The 17,391-nt window shown below is 41.5% G+C and overlaps 1 protein-coding gene across 1 annotated transcript in view; it reads right to left on the bottom strand.

Annotated features, from left to right (window-relative positions):
* RAPH1 (Ras association (RalGDS/AF-6) and pleckstrin homology domains 1) overlaps positions 1-17,391 on the bottom strand; it is a 189,043-nt gene that overhangs the window by 61,307 nt on the left and 110,345 nt on the right. The window contains exons 7-9 of the mRNA XM_014516900.2: positions 11,008-11,085; positions 8,417-8,576; positions 3,305-3,426 (exon numbers count right to left, since the gene is read on the bottom strand). Of these exons, the coding sequence (XP_014372386.2) occupies positions 3,305-3,426; positions 8,417-8,576; positions 11,008-11,085 (360 nt within the window). The remainder of the gene's footprint in view (positions 1-3,304; positions 3,427-8,416; positions 8,577-11,007; positions 11,086-17,391) is intronic.

Here is a 17,391-nt window from a genome sequence, read left to right as displayed (position 1 = left end):
GCATTCCACTGTGGGTACAGAAATGGGCGGGGGGAGGGGTGGAAGGCGGGGGACAATGACAATGTGCTCTTTCCCCCCCACACACATTGCCTGTGCCCCCTCCTGTCCCCATCCCCACAGACTTACCTGGAGGGAGCTGCCAGAACTGCTCTCCATCACAGTCTGGCTGCCACATGCATGTATACATGTGCACATGCACGGGGAGACCCCTGTGTCCTGCTCCCCCCCAGCCTCAAGCATCCCTTTGCATGTTGCAACTCTGCCAGCAACCTTTAAAGGAGAAAATCCACATTTTTCTGAAAGCCCGGATCCCTGGTCATAAGCTGCCGTGCCAATCTCCCTAACCAGAAACCCCTGATCAGTTGGAGCACCACCTGACTGGAAGGGGCAGGGCTTAGTTTGCATATAAGTCAAGGGCCTGAGCCAGGTCAGGCAAGGCTGGCCCAGAAAGTTGCAGAGTGAGCAGCTCCTGGCCACGGATGGTAGGAAAGGACTCTGCTGACTCCTGGAATCCCCTAAAAATGCAAGCAATGCACTGAAGGCTTGCTATCAGGGGGATGTAATCTAGGGCAAGGGAAGGCATGGCTGCTCTGACAGTAAGTTACTGTTGATGTCTGGATTTAGTGCAGCTTTAATTTATAACACAGCCAGTGGGTTTATATTCCTTCATTACAATTTAATCCAATGGTTTTGGTGTGCCAGGGGTTGGCAGAGGTTCCAATAGTGCCTAAGGCAGAGACAGGCAAAATCCAGCCTGCAGGGTCCCTAAAAAATTTAGAAAATTAATATTTATCTGTCCCAGGCTGCCTGTCATGCAGCCCTTGATGGCTTGCCAAAACTCAGTAAGCAGCCCTCCGGCCGAAATAATTACCCACCCCTGGTCTAAGGGCATGTGGGGGTGTCCTGAGCCCAACAGGAGCCAGGGACCCAGGACATGGAGTGGGCTTTGGCTCAAAAGCAGGTGTCAGCTAAGGAGAGGGTAGCCTAGCTTGGGCAGAAGCCAGGCAGGGCCAGGAGACCCAGGCAGAGAGAGCCAAGGGAAGCTCAGTGCCCAAACCAGGGCAGAGACAGGGCCAGGGGTCCTAGACAAACAGAGCCAGAGCAGGGCAAGGACAGGCCAAGGATGTCTAAGGACTGATACCAGGGCAAGGGGGTTCAAGATCCAAGGAAGAGAGATGGATTGGTACCCATAAGCTCAGTCTGGGACAGTGGACTGGAGCTAGAAGGCCCAGCAAAAGAAAAGGGGTGGAGACCGAGAAGACCAAGGCCCCAACAAGGGAATGATTTCACAGTAACACCTGCAAGGCATGGGTGTGGTGTAAGGGGCAGTTGGAGCCACATAACAACCAGGGCTACATGTGCCCTGGGGTGGCTCAGATGGGTCAGAAGGACCCACTTAGCCTGACAGGGGCAGAACTGAGAGCAGAGCACGGTCAAGGAGGGACTTGCTAGCAGCCAGAAGAACTGGGGCTCGCTCAAGGACCCTTAGGTAGCCTTTGCTTTGATCAAACAAATACATCAAGGCAAGATGGGTAAGAAGGGGAAGGCACCCTAGAGCTGGAGCAGGGCAGAGGTTGCATGGCCACCAGGGGGTGTCATGGCCACCCCTAGAACAGAAATCCTGTTACAAAACCATAAAGCCAATCACTGGCCAGTTTAATACATACAGAGATAACATTAAAACTCAGGATAAAAGTTAGATGAGGAATCTGAACTTTTAACAGACTCCCTCATTCACTGCAAGAAGTACACGTAGGGGTATTCCTACTTCCTTCCACTCCACCTCGATAGTTTCTTCAAATAAAAATATTCCTATGAAGATTTTTTTTCCTGGTGGCCAAATAACTATTTTTCTTCTCCTTTGTTTTTTAAGTTGCAATTCATATGTACTATGGGTAAGAGTAACGATATTGTACAATCTCTTAACTAATACAGTGATCCTGAACTCTTCCTCACCTAATCTGAAAGCATTTGATATAGTGAAAGGGAACATCTGCCGCGCCCTTTCATGTTCTCTTGTTCTTTCCAGAGGGAGCAACATTCAGGGTGTTAAATCAGATCTAACCTTTTAACCAAGTTGAAATACTTATTTGTGTATATTCTGCACTGCTGTTTTATGCTGGTGGCCCACTCTCAAGGATAACTAATGAAAAGAAAGGGTTTCACGGATAAGGACTAAGTTTTCATAACTGCCTACAATTTTGGGTGCCTCATCTTGAGGTACTTAGCAGAAACCTGGGTTTCTTGGGAGATGTGCAGCTCTTGTTGAAAAATCATGTTTCTTTACAGTATTTTCAGGTAGGAATGCAAGAACTGAAGCATGCAACATCACTAATAATTTTTTTTTCTAATTCAGCACTGGGGGCTTACTCTGCCACATATTCTACAGGCATAAAAACGTGGCATATGCTGCAATGGACCACAGCATAAGCAGACAACATGTAGACAAGAAGCTGAATGAGCAACTGTAGTGATGTTAAATATGCTCCTTGTTAATTCTATATCTTTCAAACTGTATGTTTTTGGGGTTTTTTGCTTCTTTTTCTACCTTTGTCCCCTTGGTGCTTCTAGCCCTCCAGCATGATATTACCATTTTCTGTTTGCACCTACTAACAGAAAAACCTAACTACCATACCTCAGAAGCTAATTACTGAAAACAGCTATCTTTCTCCTCTTAATTGGTTGATCTAGGGACACAAGTGAACAAAAGAAGACAGCAACTCCTTGGGGACATGTGCGCTCCTTTTTCTTCTTTCCTACCAGGTGGTTGTGTCTCTGTCCCACTGTGACAGAATCCACATTCCACAGGTAGCCATTAGTAGTAACAACACTAGTCAAACAAGCTCAAACCCTATCCCCCAAGCCTTTGGAGGTGAACAGGACTAGATAATGGTGAAAAATACTTGTGAAGTGGTCAAATAGGCTTCTATGCAGTAGTGTAAAAAGCCGACAAAGAGTGCAAAGGAGGCGGCGTGGGATACAGGAGGCTGGCATAAAAATAACAGTCAGTCCATGCACTGCTGCTACCTTGGGCATAAAGATGCCTAGCACACTAGCTTGAAAGTAATATTTGAAAGTATTCTCAAACTTAGAAAATGGATTGCTTAGATCAAGATTTTCTACGGGGGCATTTTATTCTGCACTGACCACAATGTGTATTTTGGAGCTACGGTCAAAAGACAAAACTAATCTGTACCTGTTTGTACAGGTGTCAATATCAAAAGAAAAATGTTAAAACAGGTACTATCAAGAGAAGTCTACAATCTGATTTTTTTTCTTAACTTCAAACACAGTTTACACTTACCTGGGGATTTTTGAAAAGAGCATATTTTTCTATACGTTCCACAAACATAAGTTTGTTTTGACTGTCTCTTGTCCAGTTCAGAAGGTTTTCAACTAAATTTTCATGGTCCTCAAAGATTCTCTCTGTATAAATGACAAAAAGCAAAGATAAAAAATTCTATTGTTACATTTTGCAATATGACTTGAAAGCATATTGTAGCAGAAGTAAGGAAAAACAAGTACAGGGGCCAGTTTGATAACATGGAAGGAAACTCAAGAAATCTGAAAGATAAAACAGGTTTGTTTCATACTGGCACATTTGAAAGTAAAATACTTATAGTATTTTATAATACTGTAAGACATACATCTACTGTATCAATATATGGTACAAACTCTAAACATGCACTTTTTCCATCTGCAAAATTTTATTAGAGAACAAGCTATTATTAACTGTAGAATCCACCTTCTCATTAATACAAAGGGACTTGAAAAAAATTGTGGAATTTCAATAAAAATGTAGCACAGTTAGAAAGTTATCAAAGGCACAATTATTTGCCAATCAATGAATGGTTATGGAATGAGACTTATTCACTGTTACCACAAATTCCTAAACCATACTGAATCTAGTAACAAACAATTGCCATGGGGGAAAAAATCCTAAATCTCTCAAGTTTGCAGTTGCAGAATGTAGGTTATGGAATAAAGAGAGTTTGGTCTCAGGAAGTGATATGAAGACAGATGCCTGCTCATTTTAAAGAAACACACTGCTGTACCATTAATGTAAAATATTAATAATTGCCTCAGAAAAAGCTTAACTATCTTTTTGATCCACAAAGTATCAAATAGCACAGGGCAGTCAGAATAACCAGAAGGAAAACCAAGGAGTAAGAGCAAGAAATATACTGAAACGATGCAGAAATATATGAGGAGCCCTATCTAGAAAAGAGACTAAACAGAAAGTTATGTCTTCAGGACACTTTTGGACCAACCTTTTTCTCCCTATAAGTTTTTTAGGGAAGACCCCCCCCGCTTCCCTAAGTCCCTTTCTTCTCCTTGTTATGGAGAATATGCTTTCAGATTCTGAACTTTCGTTTGGACTTCCTTTCCTTTCCTTTTTAGTGTCCTTGTGACAAGGTATTTTGGACTTGGCTGACTTTTCATCAGTCCATTAAAGGAGGATGTGATTTATATTTAGTTTTACAAATCAATTATTCTGTGTTATTACAAAGGATAATGACACTGATCACATACTGAACCTTTAGAACTACAAGCTATAATTAATGAAGATTAAAGTGACATAGGACACATCAACATCTCCAATAATTAAGGATACTATGTTGAGTGAATTCCTGTTGAGTGAAATCTTCAAGCAGGGGCAGAGCTCACATGTCAGTTCCATGCCCTCATCTTAAGTATCTGGAACAAGGAAGAAATCCAAGATTCATAGATGCTAGGGTCAGAAGGGACTTCAACAGATCATTGAGTCCGACCCTCTGCCTAGGCAGGAAAATGACCCCAGCCAGATGCCTATCCAGGCATCTCTTAAAGACCCCCCAAGGTAGGGGAGAGCACCACCTCCCTTGGAAGCCCATTCCAAATTTTGGCCACCCTTACAATGAAGAAGTTTTTCCTGATGTCTAGCCTAAATCTGCTGTCAGTTTGTGACCATTGTTCCTTGTTACCCCAAGAGGTGCCCTAGTGAACAGAGCCTCCCTGATCCCTTGCTGCATCCCCCTAATGAATCTGTAAGCGGTCATGAGATCACCTCTCAGCCTTCTCTTGTGGAGGCTGAAGAGGTCCAGGTCCCTCAGTCTGTCCTCATTGGGCTTGTCCTGTAAGTCCCTAACCATACAAGTGGCCCTCCTTCAGACTCTCTCGAGTCTATCAACATCCTTCTTGAAGTACGGTGCCCAAAACTGGATGCAGTACTCCAACTGCAGTCCAACCAATGCCGCATAGAGGGGAAGTATCATCTCCTTGGATCCATTTGTCATACATCTGCTGATGCATGATGAAGTGCAGTTAGCTTTGCTGATGATTTCGTCACACTGATGACTCATGCTCATCTTGCAGTTTGCTATGACCCCAAGATCCCTTTCTGCTTCTGTGCTGCTGAGAGGGTCACTTCCCAGCCAGTAGGTGTGCTGAATATTTTTGCGCCCCAGGTGCAGCACTCTACTTGTCCTTGTTGTACTGCAGCCTGTAGTGTACTGCCCACTTTTCTAACCTGTCCAGGTCTGCCTGCAATCGCTCCGTACCCTCCGGAGTATGCACTTCACCCCACAATTTAGTATAATCCGCAAACTTGGACAGAGTACACTTCACACCCACATCCAAGTCACTGATGAAGACATTGAAGAATACAGGTCTAAGGACTGAACCCTGCGGGACCCCACTACCCACATCCTTCCAGGTTGATACCGACCTGTCTACTACCACTCTCTGGGTGCGACCGCTAAACCAATTTGCCACCCACCGGACCCTGTAAACGTCTATATTACAGCCTCTTAATTTATTTATGAGATTACCTTAAGGATGCCATGCTTGTGACAATCTTCAAAAAGGAGATGGGTCCAACTAGAAATTAGAGGGATCACCTTGCTGTCCACCACAGGAAAGATCAATTAGAGAACTGTCTCCCCTTCCACTTGATGAACAGCTCCTCCTGGAATCGCAGTATGTATTTAGGGCATCAAGAAGCACAATTGACATGAACTTCACCACTCATCAACTGCAGGAAAAATGCTGGGAACAACATTAACCTCTCTTCACGGCCTTCTTTGATCTCATGAAAGCCTTAGACTCTGTCAACTGAGAAGTGCAATGGAAGATCCTTCTGAAGTATGGATGTCCACTGAAATTCATCACCACTCGTTCCCTGCTCCATGACTGTATGTGAATGGTGGTTCTCAGCAATAGATGTATAACAGATCCCTTTGATGTTAAGATGGGAGTTAAGCAAGGCTGCATCATCACTCCAACACTCTTCTTGATATTCCTCACTGCAATGCTACACCTAACCACCAATAAGCTTCCAGCCGAACTGGAGCTAAACTACTGAACAGATGGTAAGCTGTTTAATCTCAGCCAACTCCAAGCCAAAACCCTGACCAGTCATGGAGGTTCAGTACGCTGATGATGCTGTAGCATGTGCTCACTTGAAAGCAGTTATTCAGGCAACTGTCAATGTCTTTACTAAGGCATACAGGAAAAAGGGGAGGGGAGGGGAGGGGGCTAGGGTTCAGAGTGACCTAGACAAATTGGAGGATTGGGACAAAAGGAATCTTATGAGATTCAACAAGAATAAGTGCAAAGTTCTGCACTTAGGACGGAACAAGTACAGGCTGGGCACTGACTGGCTGAGCAGCAGCTCTACAGAAAAGGAGCTGTGGGTTACAGTGGACAATAAGCTGAATATGAGCCAGCAGTGTACCCTTGTTGCCAAGACAGCTAATGGCATACTGGGCTGCATTGGCAGGTGTGTTGCCAAGAGGTCAAGGGCAGTGATTATTCCCCTCTGGTGAGGGGAACATCAGCACTGGTGAGGCCACATCAGGAGTACTATGTTCAGTTTTGGGTCCCCCGCTACAGAAAGGATGTGGACAAACTGGACAGTCCAGCAGAGGGCCACAAAAATGGTGAGGGGGCTGGGAGACATGACTTATGAGGACAGGCTAAAGGAACTGGGCTGATTTGGTCTAGAGAGGGGGGGATTTAATAGCAGCCTTCAACTACCTGAAATGGGGTTCAAAAGAGGATGGAGCTAGGCTATTCTCAGTGGTGGCAGATGACAGAACAAGGAGCAACGGTCTCAAGTTGCAGCAAGGAAAGTTTAGGTTAGCTATCAGGAAGAATTTTCTCACTAGGAAGGTAGTAAAACACTGGAACAGGTTGCCCAGAGAGATGATGAAATCTCCATCCCTGGAGGTTTTTAAGACCTGGATAGACAAAACTTTGGCTGCGATGATCTAGTTGGGGATGGTTCTGCCTTGAGCAGGGGGTTGGACTAGATGATCTCCTGAGTTCCCTTCCAACCCTAATTTTCTATGAAAATGGGACTGACACTTACATTCAGAAGACTATGGTTGTTCATCAACAAGCCCTTAACGAGCAGTACCCAGCTCCAGTAATTCAGATTCACCGTGAGACTCTGGAGAACATTGACTATTTCCTGTACCTTGGAAGCCATCTCTCACAGAAGGCTGATATAGATGAAAAAATCCAACATCACAAGTGCAGCCTTCAGACACCTGAGGAAATGGGTATTTGAAGATCGTGACATCAGATTCGAAACCAAGCTCTTGGTTTATCACCTTAGCGTAAAAGAGCTGAGATGTGTAAACGTACAGGAGATACCAAATCCTGGAGAAGCACCATCTATGCTGCCTGAGGGAGATTCTTGGAATCCAGCAGGAAGACAGATGCACCAAAATTAATATCCTCTCGCAAGCCAACACCATGAGCCTGAAGGCAATGATCATCCAACATCAACTTTGCTAGGCCAGCCACATCATCTGGATTTCTGACTCCAGACTCCAAGGCAAGTTTTATTTTCTCAGCTCAGTCAAGGTGTACGCTCAAGAGAAGGACAAAGAAAGTGCTTCAAGGGCATGCTCAAGGCCAACTTGAAAAAATGCACCACTGACATTCATTCGTGGGAGACTATTGCCCAGGAGCACCCCAAATGGAGAAAGTCTGCTGCACAGATCTCAATACTTTGAAACCTTACAATGAGAACAGGAGACAGAAAAGCAGGAGCAGCAGAAACGGTGTGTGGCAGACCGAATCAAGAATCCAGAGCCACCCACCTCGCACAGAAACATGGGCCCAAGCTGCAACAGAGTCTGTTGATCCCAGATTGGCCTCGTCAGCCATTTTTGGACCCACTGATAATGCAATAATGGACAACAATCACCCTTGACTGCAAGGGATTGCTGCTGATGGCGAGCCCTTCGTGCAAAGAAACAGCAAAGTGCAGAACTAAAACCTGAATATTAACCAAAAATATTAAAATGATTAAATGTAGTGAATGATGAAAAAAATTAATCTAAAGAGGCATTGAGAACTACCAGGTCAAGTAGTAACACTACTAAGAAAACAAGTAGAAGTCAACATTACTAACAGGCTTACTAACCCATTTGTAATTCAGAAATGGTTTCTACCAGTGACCAGTCCAAGCTGTAACCACAGTGGGATTTATCCATCAGATTGTCCAGCACTTGTCTCACTGTCTGCCTCTCATCTACCATCATAGTTTTGGAGCTGTCATCAGACATATGGACTCTGATCACCAGCTATAAGCAGAAAAAGAAAAGGGATTAATTTCACATACTCCTTACTGACCCTAGATTACAAGAATAAAATTAAACTCATGTTAACATGTATATGATGTAATCCAAATAATTTTTCCCCCTAAAATAAAAATATCAAGATTCTCACTTCAAAGCACACTTATCAGGCAACCATTTCCCTTTGCATTATGTAAAAGTTATATTCCACTTTTTTTTTTAGCTATATACCAATAAGGAAACTGAGGCCAGATGCCAATAGATACTATCCCGATTGACAAAAAAGCATCCCCACAGAATTAATTCCCATGGAAATTGATGAACTATTCTTTAAAAAATGAAGCCAATGATGAATTATTTCCAATGATGTACCATACAAATACTTATTAAATTTTCTTTTTATTTCAGTTAAAACATACAAGTATGCAAGGCTGTTATATAATTTTCACTTAATTGTACAAGAGATGCATGCATCACAAAGCCATTATTCATAGATTATATTTTTCATCCCTTTAGCATCTTGATTTCCCTGACTTAACTTGTCAGAACCAAGAAAAAACGGTATTTGAAGCAAATATTAGTTTTGGTTTGAAGAATTCAAATATTTGAAAATTCATCTTCATCTCTAGGGTATTTTAGCTTTCCTACTCACTAAAACCCAACACATTCTTAAAGCAGTCTTAGATGCATAGTAGGAACTCTGGTCTTATATCTAACTTAAGGAGTCACAATTGCATGTAAATTAAATACACACATATCACAACAATCTTTCCAAATGAAGGTGGTCAATGCAGACAGATCATATTAGATTTAAAAACTGACATCATAAAAATTGTCACATTCTGCCACATTTTGTGCAAACAGTATCGATTAACTGCTGGAATATCCAAGTTGAAAAATTAAACTGACCTTATTTTAAATTGCTTTATTTAAGGATGGAGCAGGGAAAAAAAGCACTGTTTTCAAAATTCATTTGCCACTGATTTCCCTGCTCTTTCACTAGTATTGTAAAGACAACACTACTGAAGAAAAAAAAATCCACTTTAATTCTATAACTTATATCGAACTAGTAAAACTGAAAGAACTTTATATTTTTCTTTCCAGCAGTTATACTACTTGCTTCCTTTCTTTGCTCCCCATTCAAATGCAAAGTTAAAATAAATGTATTGATTTACTTTTAATTCTTGCACAACAGAAAAGCATCACAGCATTTAAGTACTAAATACAGAATTTAATTTTTTTTTTGTGATTTAAAAGTATTGATAGTCTTCCTATTAGTGCTGAAACATACAGATTTATTTATAATACACATAAATACTGATCCTAAACCACTTGACAATGTTCATAAATGTCAAAACACCATTAACTTTGACATAGCCTGAAGTGAAACATTCAGTTTTCCTCATTTAATATTATTCTGCCTTTTATTAATTATAGACTGTGTCAAGCTGAAAGTTGGAGTACTTGACATACACATATTGAATGAGGAGCTATAAAGAAAAAAAAAAAAGCCAGAATTAACCATGGGGGGAGGGGAAGCCCCTCATCTTCAAATTGCATACGAGGGCGCATACGAGGGCAGTAGAGGGCAGGCAGCTGCTACAGCCTGGGCTTCAGGCCCTACCCAAGATCAGGGCTGTAGTGGCTGCTCCTCCCCAACCCCCATGCTGCCCCTGCACCCCCGCCAGCTTCCCCCTGCAGCTTCTTCCCCCACACAGCCTCTGCTCCCCCCTCCTGCCCTTCTCCCTCCCCCTCCTTACCTTGCTCCCTGCTGGCAGGCTCTGTCCATGTTGCAGCCTGGGGCACACAGCTGCTATGGGGGCTGAGGCTGTGCTCTATGAGGGAGGAGCCTGCCGGCATGGAGCAAAGGTAAAGTGGGGGATGAAGGGGGAGCAGAGGCTGGCGAGAAGGTCAGGAGGAAAAGCAGATGGGGAAGGAAAGGCAGGCACAAGCAGGAGGAAAGCTGTTTGACCTCCCCACACCACCTGCAGCCCCACTGCTTGCCTCCTTGCAGCGGGGGGGAGGAAGGGGAAGGGGGGAGGAGGAGAAACAGAAGGGGAAGGGATACCTGAAGGGGGGGGGGGCAGGCATAAGCAGGGGGCAGGTTTCTTGACCTCCCCGTATCACCTGCATCCCCAGTGCTTGGCCCCCCTGCAGCAGTGGTGGGGCTGAGAGTGAATTAAAGACAACCTTCCAATAATTAGATTCGATATATGAAAAATAATAAAATTATAAATTTTCCATGTATGGAATTGAATTATAGGAGGTCATCTTAAATTTGAATAATACAGTAAATGCAACATTAAGTCCTTTTTATATTATTAAGATAGCTTAATAACTATTATCAAACAGAGATGAGCAGAACTGAACTGAGTTCATTTCCTGATTAAATGAATATTAACTTAGCATCTGGTAAAATAAAATAAATACAGCTCACCTTTTTCACCTGTGCCTCTTTAATCTTCTCTAAAGCAACCCTGATCTTCTCAGCTTTCAGTTTAGCAGCCTGCTCCTCCTGTGGGGACACATCATTCCAGTTAAACAAATGTCAGACTAATTTTAAGGGGTTTGCAATTTCTCATAGTGAGTTTACCATATACTAGAACTTGAAATGAAATATTAGTTACAGATACACTAATGTATAAAGGAACAACCACTGAAAATTAAAACTCTTAAACTATTGTGTTTAAGATGCAAGGACTTCACCTATCTATCCAATATACACATTAGGCACTGTGCCTCTTGACAAAAGACAGTTGTTTTTCTATGCTTTGTGACCCAAAGTTGCATTGCTCCATGACATTTTTTTAGAAACAAAACGGGCCGTATTTGATTTGGATTCAACCCAAATCTGGGACAGTGATTCAATTAGCTGATTCAGATCACTGTCCCAATTCGATGCTGATTTGGAGAATCAGCAATTTGGCTACAGACACAGCTTTAAATGTTTTTCTACATACCTCGAGGTACCAGGTGCAGCTCATGAATGCTCTGATGGTGGGGCGGATGCAGGCCCCCCCCCCCGTGCTCAGTGGCAAACCCAGAAGTGGACTGGAAGTACTTTTGGTCCACTTCCGGATCTGCTGCCAAGTGCAGTCCCCCCCCACAAAAAGCTCGATGATCAGCCACAAGGGGAACCCCCAGACGCCCCCCCAGACCTAGGAGGCACCAGTCACCAAGCCAGAGGGGCACAGGGGAGGGGGTCTCTGCACACTCCCTTGTGGACCCAGAAGTGGACTGGAAGTGCTTCTGGTCCACTTATGGGTCTGCTGCTGAGCACACTGGGGACTCCCCCCACCCCTGCTCCTGTTGGACATTCTATCCACCCCAGCATCTTAGCACTCACAAGCTGCCTGGTACCTTGAGGTATCAAGAATAAACATTTAAAACTGTGCCTATGTCCAAATAATTGAATCTTTCCGAATCAATTTGGAGGGTTCTGATTCAATTCAGAGAGATTAAAGAGTCCTCTGATTTTATTCGGAGATTCAGCCATCAAACAGGGCCAAATCTCCGCTGAATCGAATCAGTGACCGAAGCTTCACATGGCCCTAATATCTATCTATCCATCTAGATCTTTATACAGTTGAACACAATGTTTTATTGATATATTTACAGTTTTAAAGCAATATGGAAACCTACCAGCAATAAAATCACTATAATAAAATAAATTCTAAATACCTATATATTTTGGCATTTGATTTGGGGTTTTTCATCATGGAAAATCAGAGCTCCTGCTAAGACCAGTCTGTACACCCCAGGGAATTATATGCAGAAAAATTCAAAATTATGCACATAAATTCAAAATTATGCACAGGAAAACTCAAAGTTATGCACAATTAATTACATTTATTTTTTTACATATTAAACTAAATATAACACTATTTGAACCTTCCTTAGAAATATATGCAGGTACTTTGTATAGTTGGGGGGTGAGTGTGGGGTGTGTATGTGGAGGGGATTTGTGAAAGTGTGGCAGGATGTATGGGGGGGGTTTGTGGGCAAGTGTGGTGTTTGTGGGGAGGCTGTGAAGTGGTGTGGGGTTTGTGGTACACAGCCCCCACCACTGGCAGCTCAGTAGCAGCAGGGCCTCAGGGTGGTCATGGCCATGAGAGGCGCCCCTGGCTGAATCCCAGGCTCTGCCCCTTCTCTTTCTTCCTCTCCCCGCTCCCCAGGACAGGGTTTAGGGTTTCCTGCCCTTTTTTCAAGAAGTTCTTGCAGGCTAGAACTCTGCCAGCCTTCAGAGAGCTCTTTGCAAAAATGCAAAATCCACATTTTCCTTTGTTAAAATGAAAAATCTGCTTCCCCCCCCCCTCAGTTAAAAGGGAAAATCTGCATTTTTTTCTGTTTTTCTGTGGGAAACAAAAAACCCGGATCCCTGATTATCTTGTATTGTCCATTACTGAACGCTTTAAATTTGTCAAACATATACAACTATCACATCAGCTCAAATCACATTCCCAAACCATGGGCAAGTAAACAGATTCCATAAACTTTCATTTTATCGATGTTAATATCACAATGAGAATTACCAGAATTTAATGTCACAAAAAATGTGTGTGTGTGTGTGTGTGTGGGGGGGGGGGGGGGGGGTGTCCTTTAACCACAATTTCACACTGCCCTATCAATATAGGAAGCTTTTAACATATTAAACCTGTCTGCAATCATTAAATTCTTGGAACACAATCTCTTATCACCATTAAGTCCACACAGCACTTTCCTTATTAAAATAAAAAAGCATTCAGTCACCAAACATTTTGATATTCTTCCTTTGAATAATCTAACTTTGTTACTTGAAATTCCTTAAAAATTTAGTAATTTTAACTCTATTCTAGCATTTTCTTACCCCAAAGAAACTGACATACTTCAATACTATCAATATTTTCTTTTTTCAGCAATAAGCCATGAATAATGCTCTTGGAATAGAGTTGATACGTTCTAATGAAACAAGACCTTTTGCTTGGGACTTCTGCATGTAGGTTACCAATTTCAGAATTCTAAGATCTGGATCATTATAGTGGGAAATATCAAGTACCTCCATCTTGTAGATCATTATGGACTTAAACTAGAAAGCCATACTGTGCAGAGAAAAGCCAGCCTCCTCAAAGAGACTACTTAGATTGTTGTCAGAGGGGTAGCACAATTATTCACAATAACACAAGCTAACACCAACTCTACCAATTTGTTTTTGAGCATTTCATTGTATAAATATAATCCTTGTGTTCCTGCTTTCTAATATTTTGAATGATAGCTGCTTTTTATTTAAATGACAGCGGTTTATCCATCTTCAAAATCTGTGCACAGTTCCACTAAGAATAGCATGGTTATAGGCATTTTCCACTTCTGCGGTGCTACTGTTATATCTCCTGATCCTCTAAAGTGGCTTCTTCCTATATTATTTTGCTTTACTCATGCTTCCTTCATGCTCAGACTATACTACCATACCACACAATGGAGAAAGCAACAGTTGGGAGGGCAACTGACTTGCTTGTGAGAAATATAATCCTTCTCAGTAAAAGGAACTACTATATTGACAAAAGCAGTAATAATGGAGCTTGAAATATGATATGAAAAGTTAATTAGCAAGGAACAATGCTTTTTATTAAGTTAGTAAGAGTTAAGATTCTTTTTTGTTAATGATAAAAAGATGGTATCACATAACTTGGAAAGGTTAAACCAGATTAACATTTTATTTTTAAAAAGGGGGGAAGAAATCAGGCTAAAGATTTTAGCCTGGGAAAATGTTTAATTTTAACAGAAGTATAAAAATCTAGAAATCTAATAAGTTCTTCTTGATCTTAGCTGTTTTCATTTATAAAACACCAAAAAACAAAGAAAAGCTCTATTTAATTTTTGGACGGAAAATGCTCTAAAATAAATTATTTCATGGTTTGGGACTAGTCTTGCCTCTCCTGAATCAAAGAAGAAAGTGGACCTTTTATATATATTATAAACCATCATGCTGACGAGCTATGCATTTTACAGTTTTTAAAAGGGTGCCCTTAAAGACAGTCATAAGCCTTATTTTCTGTACAGGGGTTGGAAATGCATCGATTTATCTTCCCCTAAGTTAAATGGCCCAAATTTCTACTCTCTTTCACTTTGCACCTGTTCACAGTGAGTGTTTAACAGCACCAAATCAAAGTGGTAGAATTTCACACTCATTTTTGCACAGGTGTACATAACTACATAAAGTGCTAAACAGGGTGGGTTTCGTTTAAATCAAATCAATTTAAATCACTGCTCAGGAAGCCTCCATTTATTCACTGTTTTTTACAAAACGTGCATTCTTGTTGTTTGATATAAATGTAATACATATTATTCACAATTCAGAGATAGATGTAGGTTTCATTATTAGAAGGTGCACACTATACATTTTAAAGCAGTAATTTATTTTGAGATTTTTTTCAGATTAATTTTGCAGCTACATCAGAAGACTGAATTATGATTTGGTTATTTTATTTACCAAAGCTAACTGAAACATACTTGTAAAGTCACTGGGAGGTGAACTATTTCCAATTCACTAAATTAATCATGGATATTTGGAGGATATTTTTCCCATGCTGTATTAGGCAGACACCAAATGATCGCTGTAGCCATATTATTAGCTTGGGGCTTTCTTCACTTCCTTCTAGATTTCTTCTCATCTTTGATTTCTTCTCTCTCTCTCTCATGGCCTGGCAAGCCTGCTGCTAGAATGGGCTTTCCCTTCTACCATACAATTCCCTTGCTAGATCTGAAATCAATGGAGAGGCTATACTCAAACATATCCCTCAAGACTTCTAGAGTATTCTGCTCAAAAAGTTTCTCCTTCGTTTCTATTGCCCCATGCTCCTTGCATTTATCTCCAGACTCCTATTCCATCCCCAACAATCCTCTATTCATTTAACTTCTTGAAAATTTGCACTTTTAGAAAGAGGTAAGGGCTTGACTCTGCGTACACGAAGTTGCAGAGAGCAAGTGGGCTGATGGGTAGGTAATCAGGTCAGTTATCTCTCATCTGCATATAGTGCTGTTAACAAGGATGTTATCTCTGCAGATACAAGTCCAGTTTGAGAACTGAAACCAATCATCACAGAGATTTTCATAGATTGCATAGACATTAGGGCTGGAAGGGACCTCGTAAGATCATTGGGTCCAGCCCCTAGCCCAAAGGGCAAGAAGTCAGCTAGGGTCAGTGGATCCCAGCAAGATAAGAATCCAAATGTTTCTTAAAAGTGTCCAGAGTAGGTGCTTGCACTACCTCTGGCGGGAGTCCATTCCAGGCCTTAGGGGCTCAGACAGTAAAGAAGTTTTTCCTTATGTCCAGTCTAAAATGGTCTTGGAGGAGTATGTGACCATTTGACCTTGTCATCCTTTGGGGTGCTCTGGTGAACAGGTGTTCCCTCAGATCCTGATGCACACCCCTTATGTACTTATAGGCTGCCACTAAGTGACCCCTAAGCCTGCGCTCCTCCAGGCTGAAGAGTCCCACGGCTCGCAGCCTCTCTTCATAAGGCCTGTTCTCTTGCACTCTGATCATGCACATGGCTGTTCTCTGGACTCTTTCTCCACATCCTTCCTGAATTGTGGAGCCCAAAATTGGATGCAGTACTCCAGCTGCGGCCTCACCAAGGCTGAGTACAGCGGGAGGATGACATCCTGGGTCTTGTTTAAGATGCATTGGTAGATGCAAGCCAGAGTTTTGTTCACTTTGCCAGCTGCAGTATCCAACTGGTGCATAATGGGATCTTCTAGACTGAGCACTAAGTCCCACTGGGTAGAGTGGTTTTCTTTAATCTTTACTAGTCTATAGAGGAGCCTCTGGGAGCCCTATAAGATTGGCCCCTAATATAGTCCATGGCCTGTTGTGACCTATGTATAAAACTTTTCTAAAAAGGTTACGTGAATATCTTGGGTCTCAAACAGTATATAATGAAAAGTTATAATCCCTATTCCACGATGGTATCTTTGAGCTTTAACATATCTTAAATTAAAACTTTCTTTATATAGGTTTATTTTTTTAAAGCATCTTAACAAAAAAAAAAGATTAAATAAAAAACCAAATTGTAATTAAAAAAAAAATCATTGATTTTTATCCACCTGGATGCTGAACAACAAAGACTCTGACCTACAGCCTTTATACAACTGTACACTGAATACAGCCACAAGTTAGCCATTCAATCACAAACTGACAACCGATGAGCACAAATGTTTACATTTTAGAAATCTTCCATAAAGTAATCCAATCACATTTAGCTAAGCAATCCAGTTCATCTGCAATGTTAAACAAAGTATTTAAAGTTTATAATCCTTCAGAACCAAAGATACAAATCACAGAGCAGCTCATTAAGATCCCAAACTCAATCAAAGTACTTTCTTAAATACCACTTCTCTTACGTGCAAGTATTTCCATGATAGTTTGAACAATGCATCTTACTAAGGTTATGTAAGAACATCACAGATTCAGAAACTCAATGATTTCCTTAAAATTGGCAACTTTATGTCACTTTCCAAGGGTGAAATAGCTATAATGAGATCTCATTAATTCAAAATGTATTATTGCACTATGAATAGAAATAAACACAGGTAACTGGAAGTGGTTTATTTAGTCATTAGCAATTTTTTACCAGACTATTAAAATGCACAAAAAAATATCCCTAAGAAAAATATGTAGGATGTGCAGCAGCATGACTGAGATGAGTTGGCACTATGGACTTTACTTTTTTAATATTTTTTGAGTTTGCACATTTTATTCTACATTAGTAAATCATCTTCTTACATTTAGGTTTTCCATTAATAGAAAATCTTGCTGTGTTTAATGAACATAGCAATTAAGTAG

Source organism: Alligator sinensis, unplaced genomic scaffold (assembly GCF_000455745.1).
Source record: "Alligator sinensis unplaced genomic scaffold, ASM45574v1 scaffold755_2, whole genome shotgun sequence".
Lineage (NCBI taxonomy): Eukaryota > Metazoa > Chordata > Crocodylia > Alligatoridae > Alligator > Alligator sinensis.
This window is presented reverse-complemented; position numbering and strand designations above follow the sequence as displayed.